The sequence below is a fragment of the Colias philodice genome, chromosome 8 (assembly GCF_061535455.1).
Source record: "Colias philodice isolate Cphi_HAF_F1 chromosome 8, ilColPhil1 Martin Lab GWU primary, whole genome shotgun sequence".
NCBI classification, from domain to species: Eukaryota; Metazoa; Arthropoda; class Insecta; order Lepidoptera; family Pieridae; genus Colias; species Colias philodice.
In genome coordinates this window covers 7,935,038-7,957,085 of record NC_143093.1, presented here as the reverse complement: position 1 = coordinate 7,957,085, position 22,048 = coordinate 7,935,038, and the positions used below count along the sequence as shown (strand labels likewise).

At 33.8% G+C, this 22,048-nt stretch overlaps 2 protein-coding genes across 6 annotated transcripts; one reads left to right on the top strand and one right to left on the bottom strand.

Annotated features, from left to right (window-relative positions):
* The first annotated feature begins 729 nt into the window (after nt 1–729).
* Nucleotides 730–1,783, top strand: Vps20 (vacuolar protein sorting 20). The gene is made up of 2 exons (XM_089697841.1): nt 730–1,243; nt 1,383–1,783. The coding sequence occupies exons 1-2, from the start codon at nt 941–943 to the stop codon at nt 1,695–1,697; spliced, it is 618 nt and encodes a 205-aa protein (XP_089553967.1). The 5' UTR covers nt 730–940; the 3' UTR covers nt 1,698–1,783.
* A 609-nt stretch (nt 1,784–2,392) lies between these two features.
* Nucleotides 2,393–21,906, bottom strand: LOC149486679 (uncharacterized). 5 transcript variants are annotated; one of them, XM_089698380.1, is made up of 22 exons: nt 21,447–21,906; nt 21,148–21,372; nt 20,516–20,666; nt 19,966–20,111; nt 19,406–19,462; nt 18,680–18,835; nt 16,880–17,086; nt 16,241–16,441; nt 15,680–15,813; nt 15,380–15,477; nt 13,300–13,438; nt 12,777–12,928; nt 12,053–12,220; nt 11,619–11,846; nt 11,146–11,326; nt 10,324–10,491; nt 9,561–9,728; nt 8,818–8,985; nt 5,374–5,531; nt 5,142–5,292; nt 4,872–4,950; nt 2,393–4,563 (listed from the first exon to the last, which is right to left on the bottom strand). In XM_089698380.1, exons 1-22 carry the CDS (start codon nt 21,504–21,506, stop codon nt 4,462–4,464), a joined length of 3,297 nt encoding a protein of 1,098 aa, XP_089554506.1. In that variant the 5' UTR covers nt 21,507–21,906; the 3' UTR covers nt 2,393–4,461. The 5 variants fall into 5 exon arrangements, with proteins under 5 accessions (XP_089554506.1, XP_089554505.1, XP_089554507.1 ...); XM_089698379.1 differs by having other exon boundaries at nt 2,393–4,549; nt 21,447–21,904; XM_089698381.1 differs by having other exon boundaries at nt 2,393–4,549; nt 20,014–20,111; nt 21,447–21,904.
* Between the last annotated feature and the right edge of the window lie 142 nt (nt 21,907–22,048).

Genomic DNA, 22,048 nt, shown 5'->3' with positions numbered 1-22,048 from the left:
AATTATATTAATGTACAAAATTTATCTACAAAAAAAATAAAAATATGTGGTTTTCAAATCGCCTTGTTTTTTTCTACCCGACGGACCCAGAAAGAGGGTAATGTGTTTGAGCTGCATGTATGCTTGTTTGTTTGTATGTTTGATTCTATGTGCGCCTCTGCAGTCTAAACACTTGACCGATTTTTATAAAATAACTAATTCCAAATACATTTAAGTAAAATTTGACCTAGGTAGGTCAATTAAAATACTAATGTATTTTTGTCTTAAATTACACTATTGCTACAATGAAAGAATTATAACGGTTTAAATCGCGGTATTTATTTTAGATTATATTATATAGATTTTTGGATTTTTATTCTATAGTATCAAGATCGCTTGCGTCGCAGTATCAGTGTTGCTATATGAGCGACGGTGGCGCCCTCATTTATTTTCATCTCTTTTGTGTCGCACTGTAGCTGCTGAAATGAAACATTTCTTTATTTTTTTTAATAAAAATTAATGCATTCGAAAATCTTTGAGATTTTCGAAAATTCACTTGCTTCGAGAAGTGAGAACACGATCAGGAAGTGAAATTTCTTTGGCAAGATTCAAACACCAATGATACCAAAATCGTCGCCTCCATGACGCGGACGTGACGGTATTGCCTGTTATTTCTTCTTCAAATCGACACATCTATGACAGATAATCCAATATCTGTGGGCATTTGGATTGGCATTTGGGCAATCCGACAGGTAATATTTTTGACATAAAAGTCGTCAAAAATTTAGAGAATTTGTGCTGTGAATTTGTGATTTGCGATTGTCTGAAATCATTTGCGATCTTTTTGCGATGAATTCAAATATTAAATAATGAAAAACTGATTTATATTTTATTTTAAATCATTAATGTTGTTGTAAAAAGGCATTCCTACTAAAATTATAAGTTTATTTTTTAAATAACGATGGGTGGATTATTTACTAAAAATAAGAAACCAGTCAGCAGAGTAACTGAACAAGATAAGGCAATTCTTCAGTTAAAACAACAAAGGGATAAATTAAAACAGTACCAGAAGAAAATTGAACTGAATTTAGAAAGGGACCGACAGTTAGCTAAAAAACTTCTTGCGGAGGATAAGCGTGAGAGAGCAAAATTACTTCTAAGAAAGAAAAAATACCAGGAAAATTTATTGCAAAGTACTGATGCACAACTTGAAAAGTTAGAGCAACTGACACATGATTTAGAATTTGCGGAAATTGAAGTACAGGTATGTTGTTTCCACTATCATGATACCTTTATTGTGTGTACCATCAAAGACCAATTAATCAGTTTAAAAACATAAATTTACAATTTTACATATTTTTATTTATGTAGTTATATATTTTGTATGTTGTCTGTTTATTCAGGTACTTGATGGCTTGAAAAATGGTAATGCGGCTTTGAAGAATATTCATGATATATTAAATATTGATGAAATAGAAAAAATAATGGATGAAACCCGAGAAGGTATTGAGAAACAAAGAGAAATTGATGATCTTATTTCTGGACAACTTACTGAAGAAGACGATGAAGCAATTGAAAATGAGCTGGAAGAGATTTTGGATGTTAGAAAAGAACTTCCCGAAGTTCCAACAGATGAACTGCCGGAAACTGAAGAAGCTGTACCAGAAAAACCTCAAAGGGCAAAAGCTGGTCAGAAAAGAATTGCCTTGGAAGCCTAAACAAATTTTATGAATTATTTTTTTAAATGTATATAAATAATATTGTATTTAAAGCTTTAAGTGAAATATATTTTGTTATGAATTAAGTTATGGTTTTGGTTATTTATTAATTTTAATTCTAACTCACTATTGAATGGAATATGGATGTGTGTCTTGCAATGCTGCCTTGCCTTGCTCAAGTGCTCAATCTATACTAATACTGGCTATGCTCCACTCCTATTGGTCATAGCGAGACAATATATAGCCTATAGCTTTCCTCAATGTATGGGCTATCCAAGGGCTATCTAACACCGAAAGAATTTTTCAAATGGGACCAGTAGTTCCCGAGATAAGCGTGTTCAAACAAACAAACTCTTCAGCTTTATAATATTAGTATATAGATACCCTGTTTATCAAGGAAAGCTATAGGCTATATATCATCACTCTACCAACAGGAGCTGAGCTCTATAGGTACAAGTACAACCGCAGGACACAGCTAGTAATCAATATTTGTTCCATGCCAAGTTCAGAATTCAATTCCAAGGAAATTTCAGTTTCTGGCCGAAACTTAAACCATACCCACCTCCATTTTAGGTAGGTCACATATTGTTTTCACACATTCTGTTGTCTGAAAGAGCTTACTTGTAACTTGTAAGTAGCAAGGCCCTCCTGTGTATATTAATATGAGTTTTTTAAGGTATCTTTTGTTATAAATAAAATACATTTATTTCTTTCATATTTTAATCTCATTCATATCAAATTACTGAATATAATTTAATGATTTAGTACACACTATAGTGTCTAACAGTTTAAAAATCTATATTAAAATATAAATAGCGTGGCACCATTGAAGATAAAATTCATCGCTTACTTTTGAAACAAATATTATCTCAATGATTCATCGCACCTTATATGAAAGGAAATCATAGAGTACACGACGATTCTGAATCGTTAATCCTATTACTTTACATAACATAAGGTTTAAAACTCAGCCAAATAACATGGAGATATAATATTTTATTACAACTTACGTCTCTAACACGATCATAAATTACTTCTAAATATTTACATATACATACAAGTCCTATAAGCTGATAAAAAGAAATGAAGTGATTATAACACCACTTTCACTTGGCGCGTCGACTAAGCTATGCAAACTAGCCGCCCGTATATTGTAAAATAATTGTAATTAAGAACTACATTGTTATCACACATTGTACTGTACAAGAATGGCAAACATGTTCAACTTAATATGTCAAGATGTCCAAATAAATATTGTTTTCGTATTTTAGAATCAACATTGCTTCATGTGGTCCCATGGTGTTAGCAAATATAAATTTTTGAATAAACCACCGTGTTCATATTATATATTTAAAAAAATGGAAGAAAATCTCCATGGTGAATATTGTTATTTGTTAGTACATGATCAAAAAGGAATGTACATTTATGATATTATATAAAAAAGGAAAGGACATCTTTAACATGAAATACCACAGCAATTAAAACAGATAATACTAGAATGGGTTTGTTTTATATGATTTAAAAAAATATAACCTGGTAACCCGTGACTATATTATAATATGTATTATTATTGGTATGGTATTCATTACTACCATCAGACTAAATGGTGCTCGATCTAAATTATCATATAAGATTAAAAAAAAACCTTTTTTAAATCACATTTATATCTATACATAGATTTAAGTAAAATGGGACTTGAAATTATATCACAAGAACATTAATGTTCATCAACATTTAACATGAATTTTTAAGCCAATATAGCAAAAAATGGCAAATTCCATAATTACGAAAAATATTTCTTTTTTTATTAAAATGATCATTTTTACATCTAATATTAAAAAAAAATTAATACATGATAAGTATGTACAATAAAAGGAACTGTACAAAGACTTTACAATACAATACGATATTGCATTCTGCTTTTTATAATAAACTGCACAATTCTTGATATTGTGATCCACATATGCTGTCCAAGTCATGTTCACATCACGCATTTTATTGTCCAATTTCACTGTTGATATTTTGTTAAGTTCACTTAAAATTAATGGGAGGTGACTATAGCAATATGAAGTGTAATAGTATTTTGCATTTTGATAGTTCAGTTTACCACTGCATTCTAAAAACATTATACTACTCGGTATATAGATTCTATTGGAAGATCATTTACTCGATCGGTGATATATTGCTGTGCGGGTATACGCGCGACATAACTAGATTTCCTCATCTATTTCTAGATTGGCTCATCGATTTCATCCGCAGCGCCATCTTGTTTCAATGTCAACTGTCGAGAGGAACTTGCACACATGGCCGCTATCACGTCAGCACGATCAATTTAAAAATTTGGGGGCGCGAGACGATGGTAACCATAGCAACGAGGGAAGCGCTCCGATTGGCTCATCGATTGCATCCACAGCGCCTTCTTGTTTCAGTGTCAACTATACACAGGAACTTGCAGACATGGCCGTCATCACGTCGGCATTAATAGCAGGAGTTCGTCCTGACACACACATTAGTGCATGCACACATGGCCGTATCACGTCGGCACGCTCCATTGAAAAATTTGGGGGTGGGAGACGATGGTAACCATAGCAACGAGGGAAGCGCTCCGATTGCATCCGCCGCGCCTTCTTGTTTCACTGTCAACTATACACAGGAACTTGCAGACATGGCCGTCATCACGTCGGCACAAATAGCAGCAGTTCGCCCTGACCCGTCGGTCAGTCAACGTCCTCCTGCTAGTAGTTCACGGTGACCGGGTGGTGCGCTATCGCAGCGCCGGCGTGGTGCTGTGTTGCAGTAAAAGTGCCAGCAGTGACGTTGGTTGCGCTTGTTGCTGCTGTTGATTGCACTTGCTGAAAACATTTTCCTACTGATATTATAAATGCGTATGAGCGCAAGGGTTTATACAGTTCGATTCAAACTTAATGGCGGTTCGGAAGATAGCTGCGAATGCATGTGCGTGCAGATCCGACCCTTAACGTATGTCCTGCTCATATCTAAAATGTTATCTGCGCGACAGATCGTTCGATGTGCCGAGCCGCCATTAAGATTGAATCATACTGTAAGAAACATTGAAATAAAAGAGATTCGGCCTTGCCGAAAAATGTTAAATTATAGTTAATGTTGATAAAATTTACATGACATCATTTATCATCATATAAAATTAAAACTCACCTGTGTTGTAATTTGCATCACAGTGTTGGTTTGAGCTTGAGTTGCCGTATTTTCAGTTGATCTGCTTTCCGATGATGCTCTAGAGAAAATGCAGGTTGTTAAATTTAAAATTATAAATAACAAAATCTAGATAGAAGATTTTTGGACTTTTGGTCTTACAAACATTCTTCCTATTGGAATAATATTTTCATAAGTTTTTCATGTACTGGAGACAAATATTTCTGGTGTGTAATTTTTTCCTAGATTAAAACATTGTTAAAAATCACATACCTTATATCAGGCTTTCTATCCACTTCGAGTGGGTCTTTACCATCACATTTATTGCACTCAATTGTACAGTCATCAATTTCTACCGGAGGTTCAGCTGTTGCATTATTTTCTGCTGTGGCGGCGTGCGACCGACGATGTGTTACCAAGTGTGCTAAAATTATAATATATATTTATCAATTTATTTTTATATGTATAAAACAATCAAAAACCTATATAATTTCCAAAGTCTTACATTTACACATAAAATCCTTTGAACAAACTTCACATTTGAATACTTTAGAATTTGCTCCTTTATTATGTGATCGCTCATGGAAGAGGAGGTTTCCTTTCAACGGGAATGACTTGCCGCATTCTCCACAGCTATATGGTCGCTCGCCACAACTGTGAGACCTATGAAACAATGTCTAATTAGATTTCAAGCAACTATTAAAAATTTGCAGAGTTAACTAAATTAAATGTGTACTGTGCAAATTTTTCATAATACTTAAGGGCTTGGTCTAGTAGTGCAAACAAATGCATCCTGTCATCCTATATGTAAATAATACAAATGTACTAAGGGAAAGTTGCTCCACTTAATTTTTAAAAATTAAATCATTCGTACAATTTAATATTCGTAATAAGTACCAAAAATGACAATTTGAAACAATTTTCGTGAAAATTACACCGGGTGATTTTTTTTATCAGTACACAAGATTTGCGAATACTTTCTATTGATATCTTCAACTTCATGTTTATATAACTGATCAACTTTTACAAAGAAATTTGGACGAAATAAGCTTTCCATACAAAATGCATAACTCTATACATTCTTTTCGACCTAAGTTTCTTAGTGAAAGTTGTTCAGTTTAACTAATAAAACGGATAAACAAATTTTGTATATAATAAAAAAAATGTAATGTTTGTGTTAAAAAATTATAAAATAGAAAAATACACAAATGAAAACAAAAGATATTTATTTCTGACTAGCTTCCGCCCGCGACTCCGTCCGCGCGGATGTCAGTCTTCGCGTCTTCTACAGATTTATTATCTTATATATAAAATTCTCGTGTCACAATGTTAGTCTGCATACTCCTCCGAAACGGGTGGACCGATTCTCATGAAATTTTCTGTGCACATCGGGTAAGTCTGAGAATCGGCCAACATCTATTTTTCATATGTACCACGGGCGAAGCCGGGGCGGACCGCTAGTATTATGTATAATATATAGATTTATATTTATAAACCTAATAAATCTTTTGCTAGCATTCTGATGCTTTATCGGTTGCACTGGATTTATCTCTTTTTTTCAATGGCATCGAATGCTGAAGTCTCGAATCAATCAATTCTGACAGTAGGCAATTTATGTAAAATCTTGATAATGGTCCATCATTTTATTTTGCCTAAACGTTACATACTTTTTATATATTCTATTTTTAACGAATGATTCACTCCAGTCCAAACAGCAAATAAGCAGACTTCTGCTTCTGCAACGTTTAGTTGTCCCTGAATTTGGAAAAAAATAGTCATGATTCTTATCTATGACAAAAGTGTTATTTTTTGCATTGTATTTCAAATATTAAATTTTTTTTAACCGCATCTTCCGCATTCATGTCTTTTGCCGGAATTAGACATTTAACTTCTACTAGTCCCATTTTCCCTTTTTGATATGGGAGTGTATAAAGTAAATTTTTTAGATATTTCTCGTTATACTTTTAAAAAGTTATTATTGTCATTTTGCTCATTAGGTAAAGTAATTTCGATATCAGTTTTAAGTTTTTTGATACCTGCAATAATAACGTCATAATCGCCTGCACATACTTATCGATTACACCCTGTATACAATCCACCATCCACATTCATAATGTTTTCCTGTCCTCCTCTCCTTTACGCTGTTCACCGATACATTTTAAATGAGTAATTCTGCTACCACTGAAGGATGTTTCATTGTGATCAGCAAATTTTCACCACTGTTGTCGATTATTTGTTTTTCATTTTTAATCAGCAATTGGGAATCATCAGTTTTGTTTTTTGCAGATTGGTGATGTACCCTAACAATACGTCGAAAAGGGAAAGCATCAACGAATTATCGTTTTCGTCCTCTTTTTTTATTCTTCGCGTCTCTGTTACTTGTGTTTGTTTAGTTCTCAACACCCACTGAATTTTCTATGTTATTGTGATCTTCCATTACATCTGAGTTTTGATGATGTGATGATAATCCATTCGTTTTAATATTGGTACTTAGAGTTGGTAGACTAAACTAGAAATGGCGGACTAAATTTGTCAGCGCGTCTGTAAGATCAGAATATAAAACCAACATCCTGTATTTAAGTTACAAAATTAATAATCAAACAACATGCCGCTACGTTGAAAATGACTAGAAGAAAAAATTAAAACACCTCGGATCAATTTTGGAGTAAACAAATCATTTTCCCCGTATGGGGATTTCCCCGGATGAACTTGGGAAGTTCAAGTTCTCAATACAAGTTTATATTATATTTCGTATTTCTCAAACGAAAAATAAACATTTTTGGAACTTCAAAAAAATTATATTATAAGAAAATTTATGAGCTTACTTTAGTTTTAAAGAAATATACATCCCTTTACTGACACCCCGTAAAATAAAGAAATTGTTGCCAATCACCTTTGCAATCTACATATCCCCTCATATGTGTAATGACATTTTCGCGATTTTCGCAAACGGTGGCAACCGGGAGCCGGTTGGTCAACAGACAGCGAAATTTTGAGATAGACTTTTACTGTAACTCGATTGGTTTCATTAACTTTATGTTCGAAGATAATTTTTTTTCTAGTAGTTACACGCGTATTTTTTTCGTTTATTTTCCATATCGAAATCAAATGTTTAAAAATACGAATATTTGCACAAAACTAAGATAAAAATAATCAATTAACAAAAATATTAAATTTAATGAAGTAGAGCAACTTTCACTTCGGTATGAAGGAAAATCGAGCGTAGAGCACACGTCAGAACGCTCCGGCCCAAGGAGCGCGACTAAAGAAATTCGCTAGGAATTTTCCTAATTATTTTAAATATATTTTAATATTTAAAGAATTATCAAAATTAAAAAAAAAATTTTTTTAAAGGATTAATACTCATTGGTCTTCAACCAACTCGAATAAATTAATGGAAAAAATAACTTTTAGCAGTATTTATCAATAGATTTTGTAAGGCAAAAAATGGGAAATTTAATGAATTTATAACGTTCTAATTAAGAAAATCATAAGTTTTTCGGCAATTGTATTCAGCAGTTTTTAATAACGACTATATAAGGATAATGATGTGCTGATCAGATTGTGTAAATTGTAATCGGTTGCAACGTAGTGAGTGCACAAACTTAGCTCGAAATGTCTTTGGGAGAAAGAGACTTATCTTGAAGGCACATAAGGTAACATAAAGTAACTTTATAAATGTGAAAAAATTCACGCGCATTGCGTATATAACACTTATTGATAAACAAGAAAAAAAAATTCAGTTTATCATTTCATTAGCCGGGAAAAAATTTTCAAATAACTTGTTGAAAACGCAATTTTGCTAGACTGCAGCCTTAAACAGATTAGAAAAATTACAAAACCTCTTGTTAATTAATTTAACAACATCAACTACAACGCTCAAATATAACAGAAGTTACAAAATAGATTCTCATATGGAAAAATATAAAGTAATATTTAGGTAAATTACCTCATATGCGTGACGAGGTGTTCCTTCCTAGTGAAGGGTTTAGAGCAAATCTTGCAAGCGTGCGACGAGTCTCCGCTGTGCTGCTTCATGTGATTCGTGAGATGCTCTTTGCGCGTAAACGTTTTCTTGCAGAACTGACACCAGTGTGGTGATTCGCCGGTGTGTATTCTGCGTGAAAATAAAAATACATATACATATTTAATTTTATAAACCAGATTATTATGTTTTGGATAGACGAAAAATTACTTCAACAAAATCTTTCTATTGCCACGTCATTTTTCGTAATATACTAAGATAATATACTAAGATTCTCAATAAGATTCTCAATAGGCTAAAACTGATTAGATGGCCATAATTATGCGTCTATCTCGCATTATACATATATATTTGAAGGAATGGTATCCGTCTTAGAGCGTATACGCACTATGCGGGTAGCCGTCCGGCTGACCGCAAGCACAATTATGTACGTAATATTCATTTCTATGCGCACTGCGATGCGGCTACCGCAGACCGCACAGTGCGCATAGAAATGAATATTACGTACATAATTGTGCTTGCGGTCAGCCGGACGGCTACCCGCAATGCGGTTACCCGCATAGTGCGTATACGCTCTTACGCTTATTCGATCAGGTCACGTGTCCTGACGCGAGTTTAAGATTTTATACCCATTACAGAAAAAGTGCTCAACGCCGCTAAAGAAGTTTTCACTTCAAAAACATTCCTTCAATTGATTGCACACTCACCGCACGTGATTAGTCAGGTGCTCCTTCCTCGAGAAGGTCTTGGTGCAGAACGGGCACTTGTGCGGCGTCTCGCCCGTGTGTAAGTGCATGTGGTTCGTGAGGTGCTCCTTGCGCGAGAACGACTTCACGCAGTACGTGCACTTGAACGGCGTCTCGCCCGTGTGTTGTCTGAAACAATGTTTGCAATGTATAGATACGATTTATTTATCGTATTTTTGTGAAACTTTAGGTGCGTTGAGAGTAATATTTCAAGGTCGCGTCATGGCAATATCGTCACTTCATGGAGCGCGACGATTTATGTATCTTTGAATCTTGCCAAAGGAGTTTCACTTCTGACACGTGTGCTCGGAATTTGTGCATTCTTTTTTAGATGAATTTATAGGGCAAAGGATCGCGCGCTCGTTCACCAACGAGATGAACAGATCAAATCAAAATCTATTTTTACTTGGTAGTAAGAGACACCATGGACTGGTGGAAGTAAATAACCCGCTCCAGGTGCAACCCTGATGCTGACATGGGGGCCGACACAAGAGAGAGATGTTAATTATGTTATTTCACATAACTTTCCCATGAACGTAGTTCTAAATATATATAAATAGTTCTAAAATTAATAAATGCATGGTATACTGATACATAAAATTGCATTTCCCAATTACATTTACTACACTACCTTTGTTATGCCAATGCACATTGCTCAAAATACACTAACACTACTACAAAATAGAACCCACGAAAGCGATCCCGGCAGCCGAGGGGGACTCACCTCACGTGGTTGGTGAGGTGCTCCTTGCGCGTGAAGGTCTTGTTGCAGTAGGTGCAGGCGTGCGGCGACTCGCCCGTGTGCGTGCGCACGTGCGTCTTAAGGTGTTCCTTCCGCACGAACGCGCGCGGACATAGCGTACACTTGTATGGAGCCTCCCCCGTATGCTGTCTGCACAGAGTACATTCCGATTTGAATAACACACATAATAACAGTCACACCGCTAGCGGAAGCAAAGATAAGCTCGTCTCAAATCGGAATGCACAATGCTGTGCTACTATTAGCATAAAGGAAACTTCACACAAATGCCACTTTTTATTCATTTTTTTTTATTTTAATTTGTGCGGTGAGTTAGTTACATGCACAAGCTGCCAGGTCTATTTTAAATTTTAATCAAGCAAATACAACACATATAACATTTTGTAGCACAGCATTATGTCGATTATGTGGCGAAATCTTAGAAGAATACAATTTTATCAACAGAATTAATCATATTTTTATTGCCAATTTTCATATTAGTAAACTTATATTAAAAAGTACCCATACACAAAAACTTAAAAATTAATAACTTAATTTTCCTTATAGAACAAGCATTCTAAATTCATTGATCTCTGATGTAATATTAGTTACTGAATCTCTAAATTACTACTTAATTAAAATAAGAAATACATTTTCTACCAAATATGTATAAAATCTACTTACTACATTCTACTAGCACAACATTTTTTCTTACCTTTTTTTTTTTGAAATGTTGATTAAAATATCTTCGAATATGCGTAGCATTGCATATAATATCTAGTTAATTTCATAAATCTATTTAATTACCTGATATGATTAGTGAGATGTTCTTTTCTGGTGAAGGATTTAGCACAGTATGAACACCGGTGCGGGGATTCGCCCGTGTGTTGTCGCACGTGATTCGTCAAGTGCTCTTTGCGCGTAAACGACTTCGTGCAGAAAGAACATTTGTGCGGAGACTCGCCCGTGTGCTGCCGGACGTGGTTCACTACAAAAGGAAAAACAACATTTTTAGATTTTTCCAAACAGTGAGTTCATCTTAAATAACTTTGAATTTTCAGTTCGTACTTTAGTATTTTTTTTATTTTTTAACTTAATATGCAGTGTTTTGACCTCTACCTCTGATGTTAATTGTTATGTTTAAAATTTAAATTACTATAAAATATTTCTATTACAAGTTTCGTGACACTAGAACGAAAAATCCATCCATATTCTCTCTATTACTCTAACAAAGAATTAACATTTCCAATACAAAAAAACATTAAATAAATTGAAATTACCTAAATGATCCTTCCTGGTGAACGCCTTGGGACAGTAGCCGCACTGGAAGGGCGTCTCGCCCGTGTGCTGGCGCACGTGGTTGACGAGGTGCTCGCGGCGCGTGAACGACTTCGAGCAGAAGTTGCAGCGGTGCGGCGACTCGCCCGTGTGCTGGCGCACGTGGTTCAATAGGTGCTCCTTGCGCGTAAACGTCTTTGAGCAGAAGTCGCAGCGGTGCGGGGTTTCACCTGTAAAATTAAATCATTGCGTGCTTATGATATTTAAAAAAATAAGTTCATATTTTTTCACTAAGATTACTGAGTAAAAAAACCCTTCAAAACTGCTACTAAAACAGCAGCCAATTCTAAATGTAAGAAATCCCAATTTCAGTGTAAATCCAAGCCTGAGCACCGAGGCGTGATAGAAATAAGCGTATTAAGGAAGCGATACTAACCGGAGTGCCACAATATGTGATTGGTGAAGTGTTCCTTTCTCGTGAACGACTTGCCGCACACTTCGCATCGGAACGGCGTGTCGTTAGTATGCGAGCGCATATGGTTCACTAAATGCTCCTTCCTAGTATACTTCTTGCCGCATATTTGACAATGGTGCGGCGTTTCACCTATTCAAGCGGGCAGAAAATAAAACGTTTCATCAATGATGCAACTATGTTTTCAAAAATTTCTGTGCATTTATTTGTTAGTCGCCCTAAATGATGTAAGCGAACTATAGATGCTTGAAATGTAGCTTAACATGACTAGCTCGATATGCGGGACAAATAGTTGAATCATTCAGTAACTTTCTACTTTCTGCACCACTTGCAAAACCCCTGATATTGGTGCAGGCTTGGTTTCACATTTTTCTCTATATTGAATGTATGACATGCTATTTTAAAACTTAATACTAAAGCATTAATAACTTCAAGCAGAAAGAAAAAGTAAACATTTAAATGCTCATAGAAAAAATAAAAAATGCTGCATGATTGCCTAACATGTTTAAATAAAAATTAAACTTGTAGTATGCAAATAAAGAGATATTTGTATTTTATTTTCATTTTCATTTGTGTTAGTTGCATTTACTTGTATTTTTATTTTTTGATAACTTATTTAGACTACAATTTGATCATTACAATTCTGTAACACAAATTTAAACAAATCTAATATGATTGTCACACTTACCAGTATGCCACATGACGTGGTTCATAAAATGCTCCTTCCTTGTGAAGCTTTTCTTGCAAATTTCGCAGCGATGCGGAGTTTCGCCCGTGTGCTTTCGTACGTGATTCACCATGTGCTCCTTGCGCGTAAATGTTTTTGAACAGTATTGACATCTGTAATAGAGAATGATATTAAATTTTTGTAGATGTTAACTCATACTTTTATTGATTTCGAGGGAAAACATACTACATTAAAATAATTATAAATGAATCAATGAAGTTGAATATTCAGGATGAATTTTTGAACACATGAATATGAAATAGTTGAACAAACTACATGTAACATATTATCACTAAAACTTTGACTATATTATTATGAACATAATGAGAGAACACAAAGAATATGTTTGAGCCTCATAACACAGGGGATCCTAGTGTGGGGTTCGATGCAACATATGTAATAATATTATGTAAAATTTTTTTTGAAACGAATAAAGAAATTTTTATTTTTATTTAAATTTTTTATGTGAATAAATTCTAGTAACCTGTAAGGTGTCTCTCCAGTGTGAGTCCGTACATGGTTATCGAGGTGCTCCTTACGCCAGAACGTCTTGTGACACGTGGTGCAAGCATACGGCTTGTCTTGGGAGAGACGTTTCGCTTGTCTCTCGGCAAGGTCACCAGCTAAAAACATAGATAATTTTAGAATAATACATGTAATGAAATAATGTTTCATCAATATTCGAATTTGCCGCGCTTCGCGTGTTCATGTTATCTGTGGCGCGGATTGACGTGGCGGTGAAAGAAAAGGGCGAGATACGATTGAAGTATTGTGTGCTGGTGTGCAACGCAATTTATAATGAAGCTTAAAGATGGAAGGGATATAATTGGGGATTTACTATACAGGGTGTAATCGTTAAGTGTGCACAGGCGATTATTTCGTAACTATTACAGATATCAAAAAACTTTTAACTGATATTGAAAGTACTTAACCCAATGAGTAAAATGGCCATAATAAATTTTTAAAAATAAAACGAGAAATATCTAAAAAATTCACTTGAAACCCTCCCATACATTTAGTATGAGATATGACTATCCCATGTACATGAGTTGATCCAAAAGTAATTATAATCAATATTAAACCAGGTCATTACAGTTAAAATATTTCGCTAGATAGTCTTCTAACTAGATAATATACTTCGATATTTTTTTTCCAAAACTTATAAAAAAAAACTTTGACTTCATCCGTAAAAACCCCTCAACGCGGCCATCTCTTCGCTATCGTCGTAAAATTTTTTGCTAAGACGGTGTTTTTTGTGCCGAAGAACGAGATAGAAATAACTAGGAGCTAGATCTAACAAACAGGGTGGGTGTTCAAGCATTTGGAATGCCGATTTTTGAATGGCAGCCATTGCAACTGACGCTTTGTGATCTGGTGCGTGGTCTTGGTGAAACAACATTCAAGCCCGCAGTTTGCCATGTCTCTTTTCCTTACTAACCTACCGCAATCTTTTATTATGGTCTGTGTAGTAAGAGCCCAACATAGTGGCTACCTTCTTAAAATATTCCACCAAAATTATTCCTTCGGCGCCCCAAAAACTGCCGCTTTAATCTATCCCACTAATTTTCACTTTGAATTTCTTCATCGTCTCTTTGGAAGCTCGCATCCAGGCCATTAATTGTTTCTTGGTTTCAGCATAAACATGGTGAACCCGAGTAACGTCCATGATCACAAATCGTGCCAAAAAATTATCCTGATCTCATTAAGAATTTAGAAATTCACCCTCTAAATGTCGAATTGTTGTTTCTTCTTTTTGTCGGCAAAAATTCTGGCACGCACGGTTCACATTCAAATTAATGTAAATACTTGGAAACGTGGCCTATTGATATGATTTTTTTGTGATAACTTAGTGAGTACATGAGCAAGCAAAAAACAGTTATTTTATATTTTTATGTACACAGGAAATACCCAATTATCATTACTTTTGGATCAACCTAGTACATTTAATATGAAAGATTTTAGCTTTTTCTTTCTTTTTTTGGTTTTCTGCTTAAATTACTTCGCAAATTTGAAGGGAAGTTCATTTCGAAACTGCAAATAGAGCTCCTCATTGTATTGCACAATGAGGACCTCACTTCGATAATCTGCTATGAATACAAAATGTATGGGAAATAAAATGTATGGGAGCGTTTAATGTAACATTTTTGGATATTTCTCGTTTTATTTTCAAAAATTTATTATGGCCATTTTACTCATTAGGTTAAGTACTTTCGATATCAGTTTAAAGTTTTTTGATATCTGCAATAGTTACGGAATAATCGCCTGTGCACACTTAACGATTACACCCTGTATATGGACTTTAAATGTCGTTTCTTTGAATTTACAGGTGAGATTACATAATATTTTAAGTTGTTATAGTAACAAACTTGTATATTAACTATTGTGAAAACTTTCTAAAATAAAAACTTTGAATATACAGAGAATCAAATTGGTTTTCTTGAAAATCCTCAATAATATATCTTATATACATACAAAATGTTGTGTAGTTTCTATTTCTATCTATTGATGTAAGTGTCATAAAATGTTAGAGTAGACAATAATTAAGCTTTTTAAAAAAATCTTACCTAAATGGCATTTGCCATGTTTTGATAGTTCTGTGGGATTGGCGAAAGCATTTCCACATACTTGACATGTGTATGGTTTATTTTCTCCGTGATATCGCCTGTATGAGAAAAATTAAATTATCATAAATAAAACAAATAACATTTTATGAGTACATACTTAGAAATTAAAAGTTTAAACTAATGCTATTAAAAAACAAAATTGAATTCATATTGATGTTATACTTAGATAAAATTTATTTTTATATATTTATATATATATTTATATATAGGACACAATAAAAATTGGTTTATTAGTATTACCTGTGTACAATAAGTTGATATCTAAATTGGAATATTTTTCCACAAATATCACAGGAATGATGACCAGGAGATGCCTCGGCTTCTGACATGGTTGCACTAGTTCCTGCTTCTATCTCCACTTCATATAACACGGGCTTGAAAACAAAGATTTTTACATATATATTTTGTGTAATCTTATATATAAAAATGAATCGCAAAATGTGTTGGTAAGCGCATAACTCGAGAACGGCTGAACCGATTTCAATAATTCTTTTTTTATTATATTCCTTGAAGTTAGAGGATGGTTATTATGTAGAGAAAACGTAAACATGTACCACGGGCGAAGCCGGGGCGGACCGCTAGTCATAAATAATATTTGATTTGAAAGAAATAATTGAATTGAATGTATTTTACCTTTTTTTAGAGTGTAGTGTTAAGTGTACATAATAATGTATTTACAGGATATAGAAAAACATATTTATTATTTACATCAATCATAATAAATTTCATGTGTAGTACATTATTAGTTTTTAATTTTAATAACCATTTTTTTTTTTCTATAAACAACTTATTTTTACCCACCTTAGTCTCTTGCGTTTGTTGCTGCGGTTGCTGCTGTTGCGGTTGTTGCGCCTCCGAGTTGAGTTTCCCGAAAACCTCATGATATGCGAGTAACTGAGACAAATCCTCAACATTAACTTTGTACATTGCGTGCAAGTCGTGGTCTGAAGCCGCTGCAGATATCTTCACCACAGCACCTTCCATGCCCATTGCACCAACACTCTGTAAACACAGGTTTAGATAGTAATCTAGCTTGATAGTTGATACATAAAAACATTCTTACAAACATCATAAAACATGTCAATGTAACTTTTATCTTGTATAAGACAACATACCAAAGAATGTCATATTTGTATGGTTTGGATCAAGAAGCTTATATCTTATAGCTTATATCACTGGAGATTTCAGTATGAACATTAACTTGTAACAAGAAAATATGACATTGAATGACGCCTGTATGTTTTTTTATCCCTTTCACACCTAACTTGGCAGGTTGGTGTGAAAGGGATAAAAATACATACAGGCGTCATTCAAGGTCATATTTTCTTCTTACAAGTTAATGGTCATAGTGCAATCTCCAGTATAAGCTTCTTGGTTTGGATACTAGTGAAAATACTGGACACAGTCTTTTTTGGTCTGACATCACCAGTTAAGCCTTACCTTCAAATCAATCCCTTTGATATCTTTTATTTCAGTGGGTGCAGCAAACTGCGCCGCCTCAATTTTACCGACAGCCTTTTCATCTTTAACCAACAAGGGATCTGCTGCACTTGTTTCTATAGATGTTGTTCCGTCAGGATTTTGTGTGACTAATATATTGGCTGGTTCGCCGGTAGCTTGCTCAATGCGAACCACACTGTCTATTACCTGTGATAAACGAAAATTTATAACATTAATGTGACAATTTGTATAGAACAGGGGCGTGCACAGAGTTTTTCGACAGGGTAGGCAGAAATATTGTAATGATATTAAGTCATAATAACGAATACCTACAGACTGCAATGTTTATATTTTCACATTGCTGTACTCATTTATGAGCTTACAATACGTTGTATTCCCCAAAATAATGGAAAATATATTACGATTTACACACCTACCTACTATAAAATAATTTTCAAAGTACCTACCTATAATAACTAGTGTTCTATATTATGAAATTAACGATTAACTTTACCTTTGTATATTACAAATTCCGGTATAGATCGGCTCTTTTTTCTATCACTAAGTCTCTGTTTGATAAATGTTTATTCATAAAACAAAAATAAGAATTTTCCGTTAAATTATACCTAATTATTATCTTACAAATTAATACACTCACGATAGACATAATCTATTTAGTTACTCCCAAAACACTTCACTTGCAAATTGTCTTATTTAACATTATTAATTTTCTCAAAAAACAAATTTAACCTCAAAGTAAAATATTAAGTAACGTTTGTTATTTCCAAAACAAAACAAACGAATAATGATACTATTTGCAGATGGTCTTTACCGCTACAAAAATGTATAAATTATCACACTTCTTAAATTGGTCGCATATTCAACTTCAGTTTCGGCTTTCGATGTGGTTCCGAATTCGGTTCGTACCAATTCGTATATCTTCGTAAAAAGACACTGCCTACCTTGTGTGTTTGTGTGCGTGGTTTTATAACATCAGTGTGCCGTGTTTATAGGCACGCACACATATAAAATATGCGTAGACACGCAGAGCACACATATAAAAACTTAGACACGGATAGTTTGTGTCTTTGCCGTCCCGTGACGTACTGAGTCCTGTGGCGGCGCTAGTGAAGCGCATGCATAGTGACTTGAGCTGTGTTATTGAAATTAAATAATAATGCCACCAAAATACCAATAGATGGATCTGAAATATATTTGAAATATTTTGATTTTTGTTTCATACTACATGGCGTAATTAATAAAATATAATGACGCTGTGAATTTCATTTATGGATATTAAATATTGATTAGAGTTTGGTAAATGCTAGGGTAGGCAGTGTCTTTATGTCTTTATGGAATGCACGCCACTGGTATAGAATTAGTGTTAGTCAAGTCAGAACCGCATTGGGTTTATCCTGAAAGGTAAATAAATAAATAAATAAATAAACATTTAAAAAAGATTCAACTCATTAGATTGCCTAATTTTTTTTTATTGATGGAACAAAAAGACATACTTAAATTTAGGCTATTCAATTAATTTACCATTAATATAAACATAATGCGTTTTCAACAATAATTATAAATTATATATACATATATTAACTTTTTACCTAATTGTTATTTTTATGATGTTACATTATTTTATGTTTAACCCATTGAGCCCCGAACGGCCCAATCGGTCCACAACACAATAGATTTTCTATTGTGTCTGTGATTCTGGGGCCTGAGTTAGCCAATAAGGCCACATAAAATAGGCATGAGCATTATCAGTACAATATGATACATATTATGGGTACATACCTGATGATGTCCAACAATCTGTTGTAACTGGTGCACAGTGAGGGTGTGGTCGGTTGGCATCTTGATAGTTTCGTGAAGTTCATCCTTGTCCACAAGCTTGCCGCCCCCCGGCTCCACCACAGTAACAATCCCATCTTCGCTTACTGTCAGTTGAATCTATTGAAATAATATTGGTAAGATACTAAATGTCACAAAGTTTTCTAATAATATGTATAAATAAAAAAAAACAACAATTATGTGTGGCTATGGCATTTATAACTACTTATACAATTATAGCAAATGATCGCTGCGTGAAGTAGTGAAAATGTTGACTGATTGAAATAGTTAAATAATGTTACAAATAAAATACTAATACATTGTATTTTCCTGTATTGAAACTTGTGAAAACTGTTAAGTATTTGTAAAATTTACATTAAAAGTGTTAAAAAATAAAAAGATTAAGTAACTTACCTCGCTCACCTAAAGTTTGATGATTGCATAAGAGTGAAAACAGTCATATGATTAGTTAATTGACATGTACATGTGAATTACTCTTATGATGGATGCATGATATGATTGAAGAATTTACTTAAAAAAGGTTTCTTCCATGAATAGAATATTAAATTATTACCTATAATATCACATGATGACTATTTATTATTTAGTCCTTTAAATTTTATTATAATTTGATTAAAAATTATTACACAGATCATCATGTGAAAAGTAAATAATTCTATATTTACACACCTGTTGGTTGGCATGCTCAGGCCGGGCAGCCATCAACTGTTGTTGAAGTAGGTGTTGCTGCAAAACAATAGGCTAATTTGAAATTTTATGACCATGGAAGTTATTTTAAATACCCAAGTATTAATTTTAATAAAATACTAAACATCTAAAGCACAAAGAACTTTAAAAAATCTACTTTGTTGTATAATCTGTGCTCTTGTAGTTACACTTGCAATTAAGATGTTAAGGTTATATCATATTATGATGTTAAGGTTTTGTTAAATGGTCTGTCTACAAGTATAATATAATTTTGAAATGTATTTAATGTTTAAACCATGCTATTGACATATAGGATTAAATCAACTAAATACTTCATGCATGATAAAAGGAACTAACTAGACTGATACAGAAATTAAAATAAATTCTATCAAATAATGATTAAAATAAAGTCTCCTATTTTCCTATAGACAGTAATCTCATGCAAGTCTAAAACATATGCATTACAGATGTTCTACCTGCTAGTCTACAGCACATGTTTATCATTCCCGCTAGAATAGGTAGTGGGTTACCACATAATTTACCATATCAATGTTATGGTGTTGAACAAACTCGACCCGATTATTGGGTACCTGCTGGTGAGAAGCCTGCCCTGAACCAACCGACACCTGTGAAGCTGCGGCTTGTTGCGCTGTGAGCTCTTGTTGCTGATTGTGTGCCACAAGAGCTTCTAAAAATAAATTAAATATCAATAAATGCATCGGCGCCACATCCAATCATTATGATTTTTTTTTGACATTATTACACAAATCGACCTAGTCCCACAGTAAGCTCAATTAAGGCTTGTGTTGTGGATACTAGGCGACGATAAATATAATATTTAATTTAATAAATACATATATAGATAATAACACCCAGACCCAAGAACAAATAGTTGAGTTCATCACACAAATATTTGCCCTGACCGGGGTTGGAAACCCGGGACCGTCGGCTCAGTAGGCAGTTACTTTACCACTGCACCAACTGCGTTGTCATTTTTTTACAACTTAATTACAACGATTTATAATTATAATCATAGAACCATCAATTATTTCTATTGTTGCACTGTAGTTTTGTAAATAAAATTCAAATTACCATGTCCTTGTCCTGATTGAGTCGTTATTATTTGAGATATGGGAATCTGTTGACCACCAGCAGACACTGTGACCTGTGGTTGGCCTGAGTGATGACCTAATATTATATTAGGATCTCCGTTCAGTATACTAGCGTGTGCTTGTCCAAGATCCTAGAATGATTAGATATATTTAATTATACATTTGTAACGGATGATATTTTACTTTCCTAAGAAATGTATATTATGTATTTATAATAATAACTATTAATGTTGAATTGAAACTATAAAATGTATAACAATGCCAGCACATTAACTTATTATTTCAATAGGGCTGGCTCGTTATACCATTTGTTAATAAAGTCATTGAAATCTTTTAACTGATAGTAGAAAGCTTAAACAGTAGTGAAAAATGATTATAATTCTTACACAAAACATTTGAGTAGCTTTTTATAGCTTTTGTTTATAATAATCTACTTATACAAAAATAAATTTCAAAAAATAATCAAATAAATTTAAATTAGGTACATTACTGTAAGAAACTCTTGTATCAACAATAGGACATCAAAGGGAAATTAAAGTTGGTTACTTGAACATGGTGATACAGTAAAACAACAAATTGGGAAAACCAATAGGAAAAATGATCATTCTATACCTGGACAGGCTTCCCATTTTCAATCCTAGCATTGGCTGGTAGGCCATACACAGAAACTTGTGGTAATGGGCCGGGAAACAAATTTGTAAACACCCAATATTTAGCGACGCTCGACAAAGCTACATTCACAGCTGCCGAGTTGACCCGTAGGTCAGTAGCAGATGTAGTAGGAGTAAGATTACTCTGTTGCTGCTGTTGAGCAGACTGCACTCTTTGATTTTGGGACTGTAAACAAGTTATATGTTTGATAAAAACATCACATTAATGGCTTTAATCACAACAAAAAAGAATATTCAAACCTCTGCACTGCCTGGGGGCTGGCCGCCACCCGCGTTGATACTATGGTGGTCCTGGTTCATTTTTATTAACTATTTTAAAACCCTTAAAACTATTTATAAGTTTACACACAGTTTTTGATTTCTACGTATCGGCATTGTCATAATTTGACTGTCAACGAAATGGAGGCGCGGGGGACGCGACGGGCCGCCATTATGAAACTTAGCACACAATAACATTTTTCGAACTATCCTTGTAACACAGTTTTATTCGACACAGAAAGTTATTAGAATTGAAAATTAAATAATTTAGGCACATTGAATCACTATAGATTTAAAAAAGGTATTAATTTATGCGTATCTATTGATTGAAATAAAATTTTCGACATTTTCCCACATATTCACGACGGATAGGACGAAATACGAACGAAAGTTTGTCATGATCATGTCCGCCAACATAAAGGCAATGCTCTCAATTAAAATTCTTTTTATTTACATATTCATAATCGTAAAGATGACCTACTCAGTATTTGCTTATTAATTATAAATTTATTATTAAAATTTAAATGATTTTAAATATGCCCGTAATACTGTAAATTTTGAAATAAATCACATTTTAACAATTG

Bases quoted from the DNA above. Each gene is read 5' to 3' on its own strand.
- Vps20 (XM_089697841.1), top strand. From the start codon at position 941: ATGGGTGGATTATTTACTAAAAATAAGAAACCAGTCAGCAGAGTAACT. The intron at 1,244-1,382 runs GTATGTTGTTTC...CTGTTTATTCAG, and splicing joins TTGCGGAAATTGAAGTACAG to GTACTTGATGGCTTGAAAAA.
- LOC149486679 (XM_089698379.1), bottom strand. From the start codon at position 21,506: ATGAACCAGGACCACCATAGTATCAACGCGGGTGGCGGCCAGCCCCCA. The intron at 20,112-20,515 runs GTAATTTGAATT...ATTTATTTTTAG, and splicing joins TCAATCAGGACAAGGACATG to AAGCTCTTGTGGCACACAAT. The intron at 9,729-10,323 runs GTGAGTCCCCCT...ACATTGTTTCAG, and splicing joins CACCTCACCAACCACGTGAG to ACAACACACGGGCGAGACGC.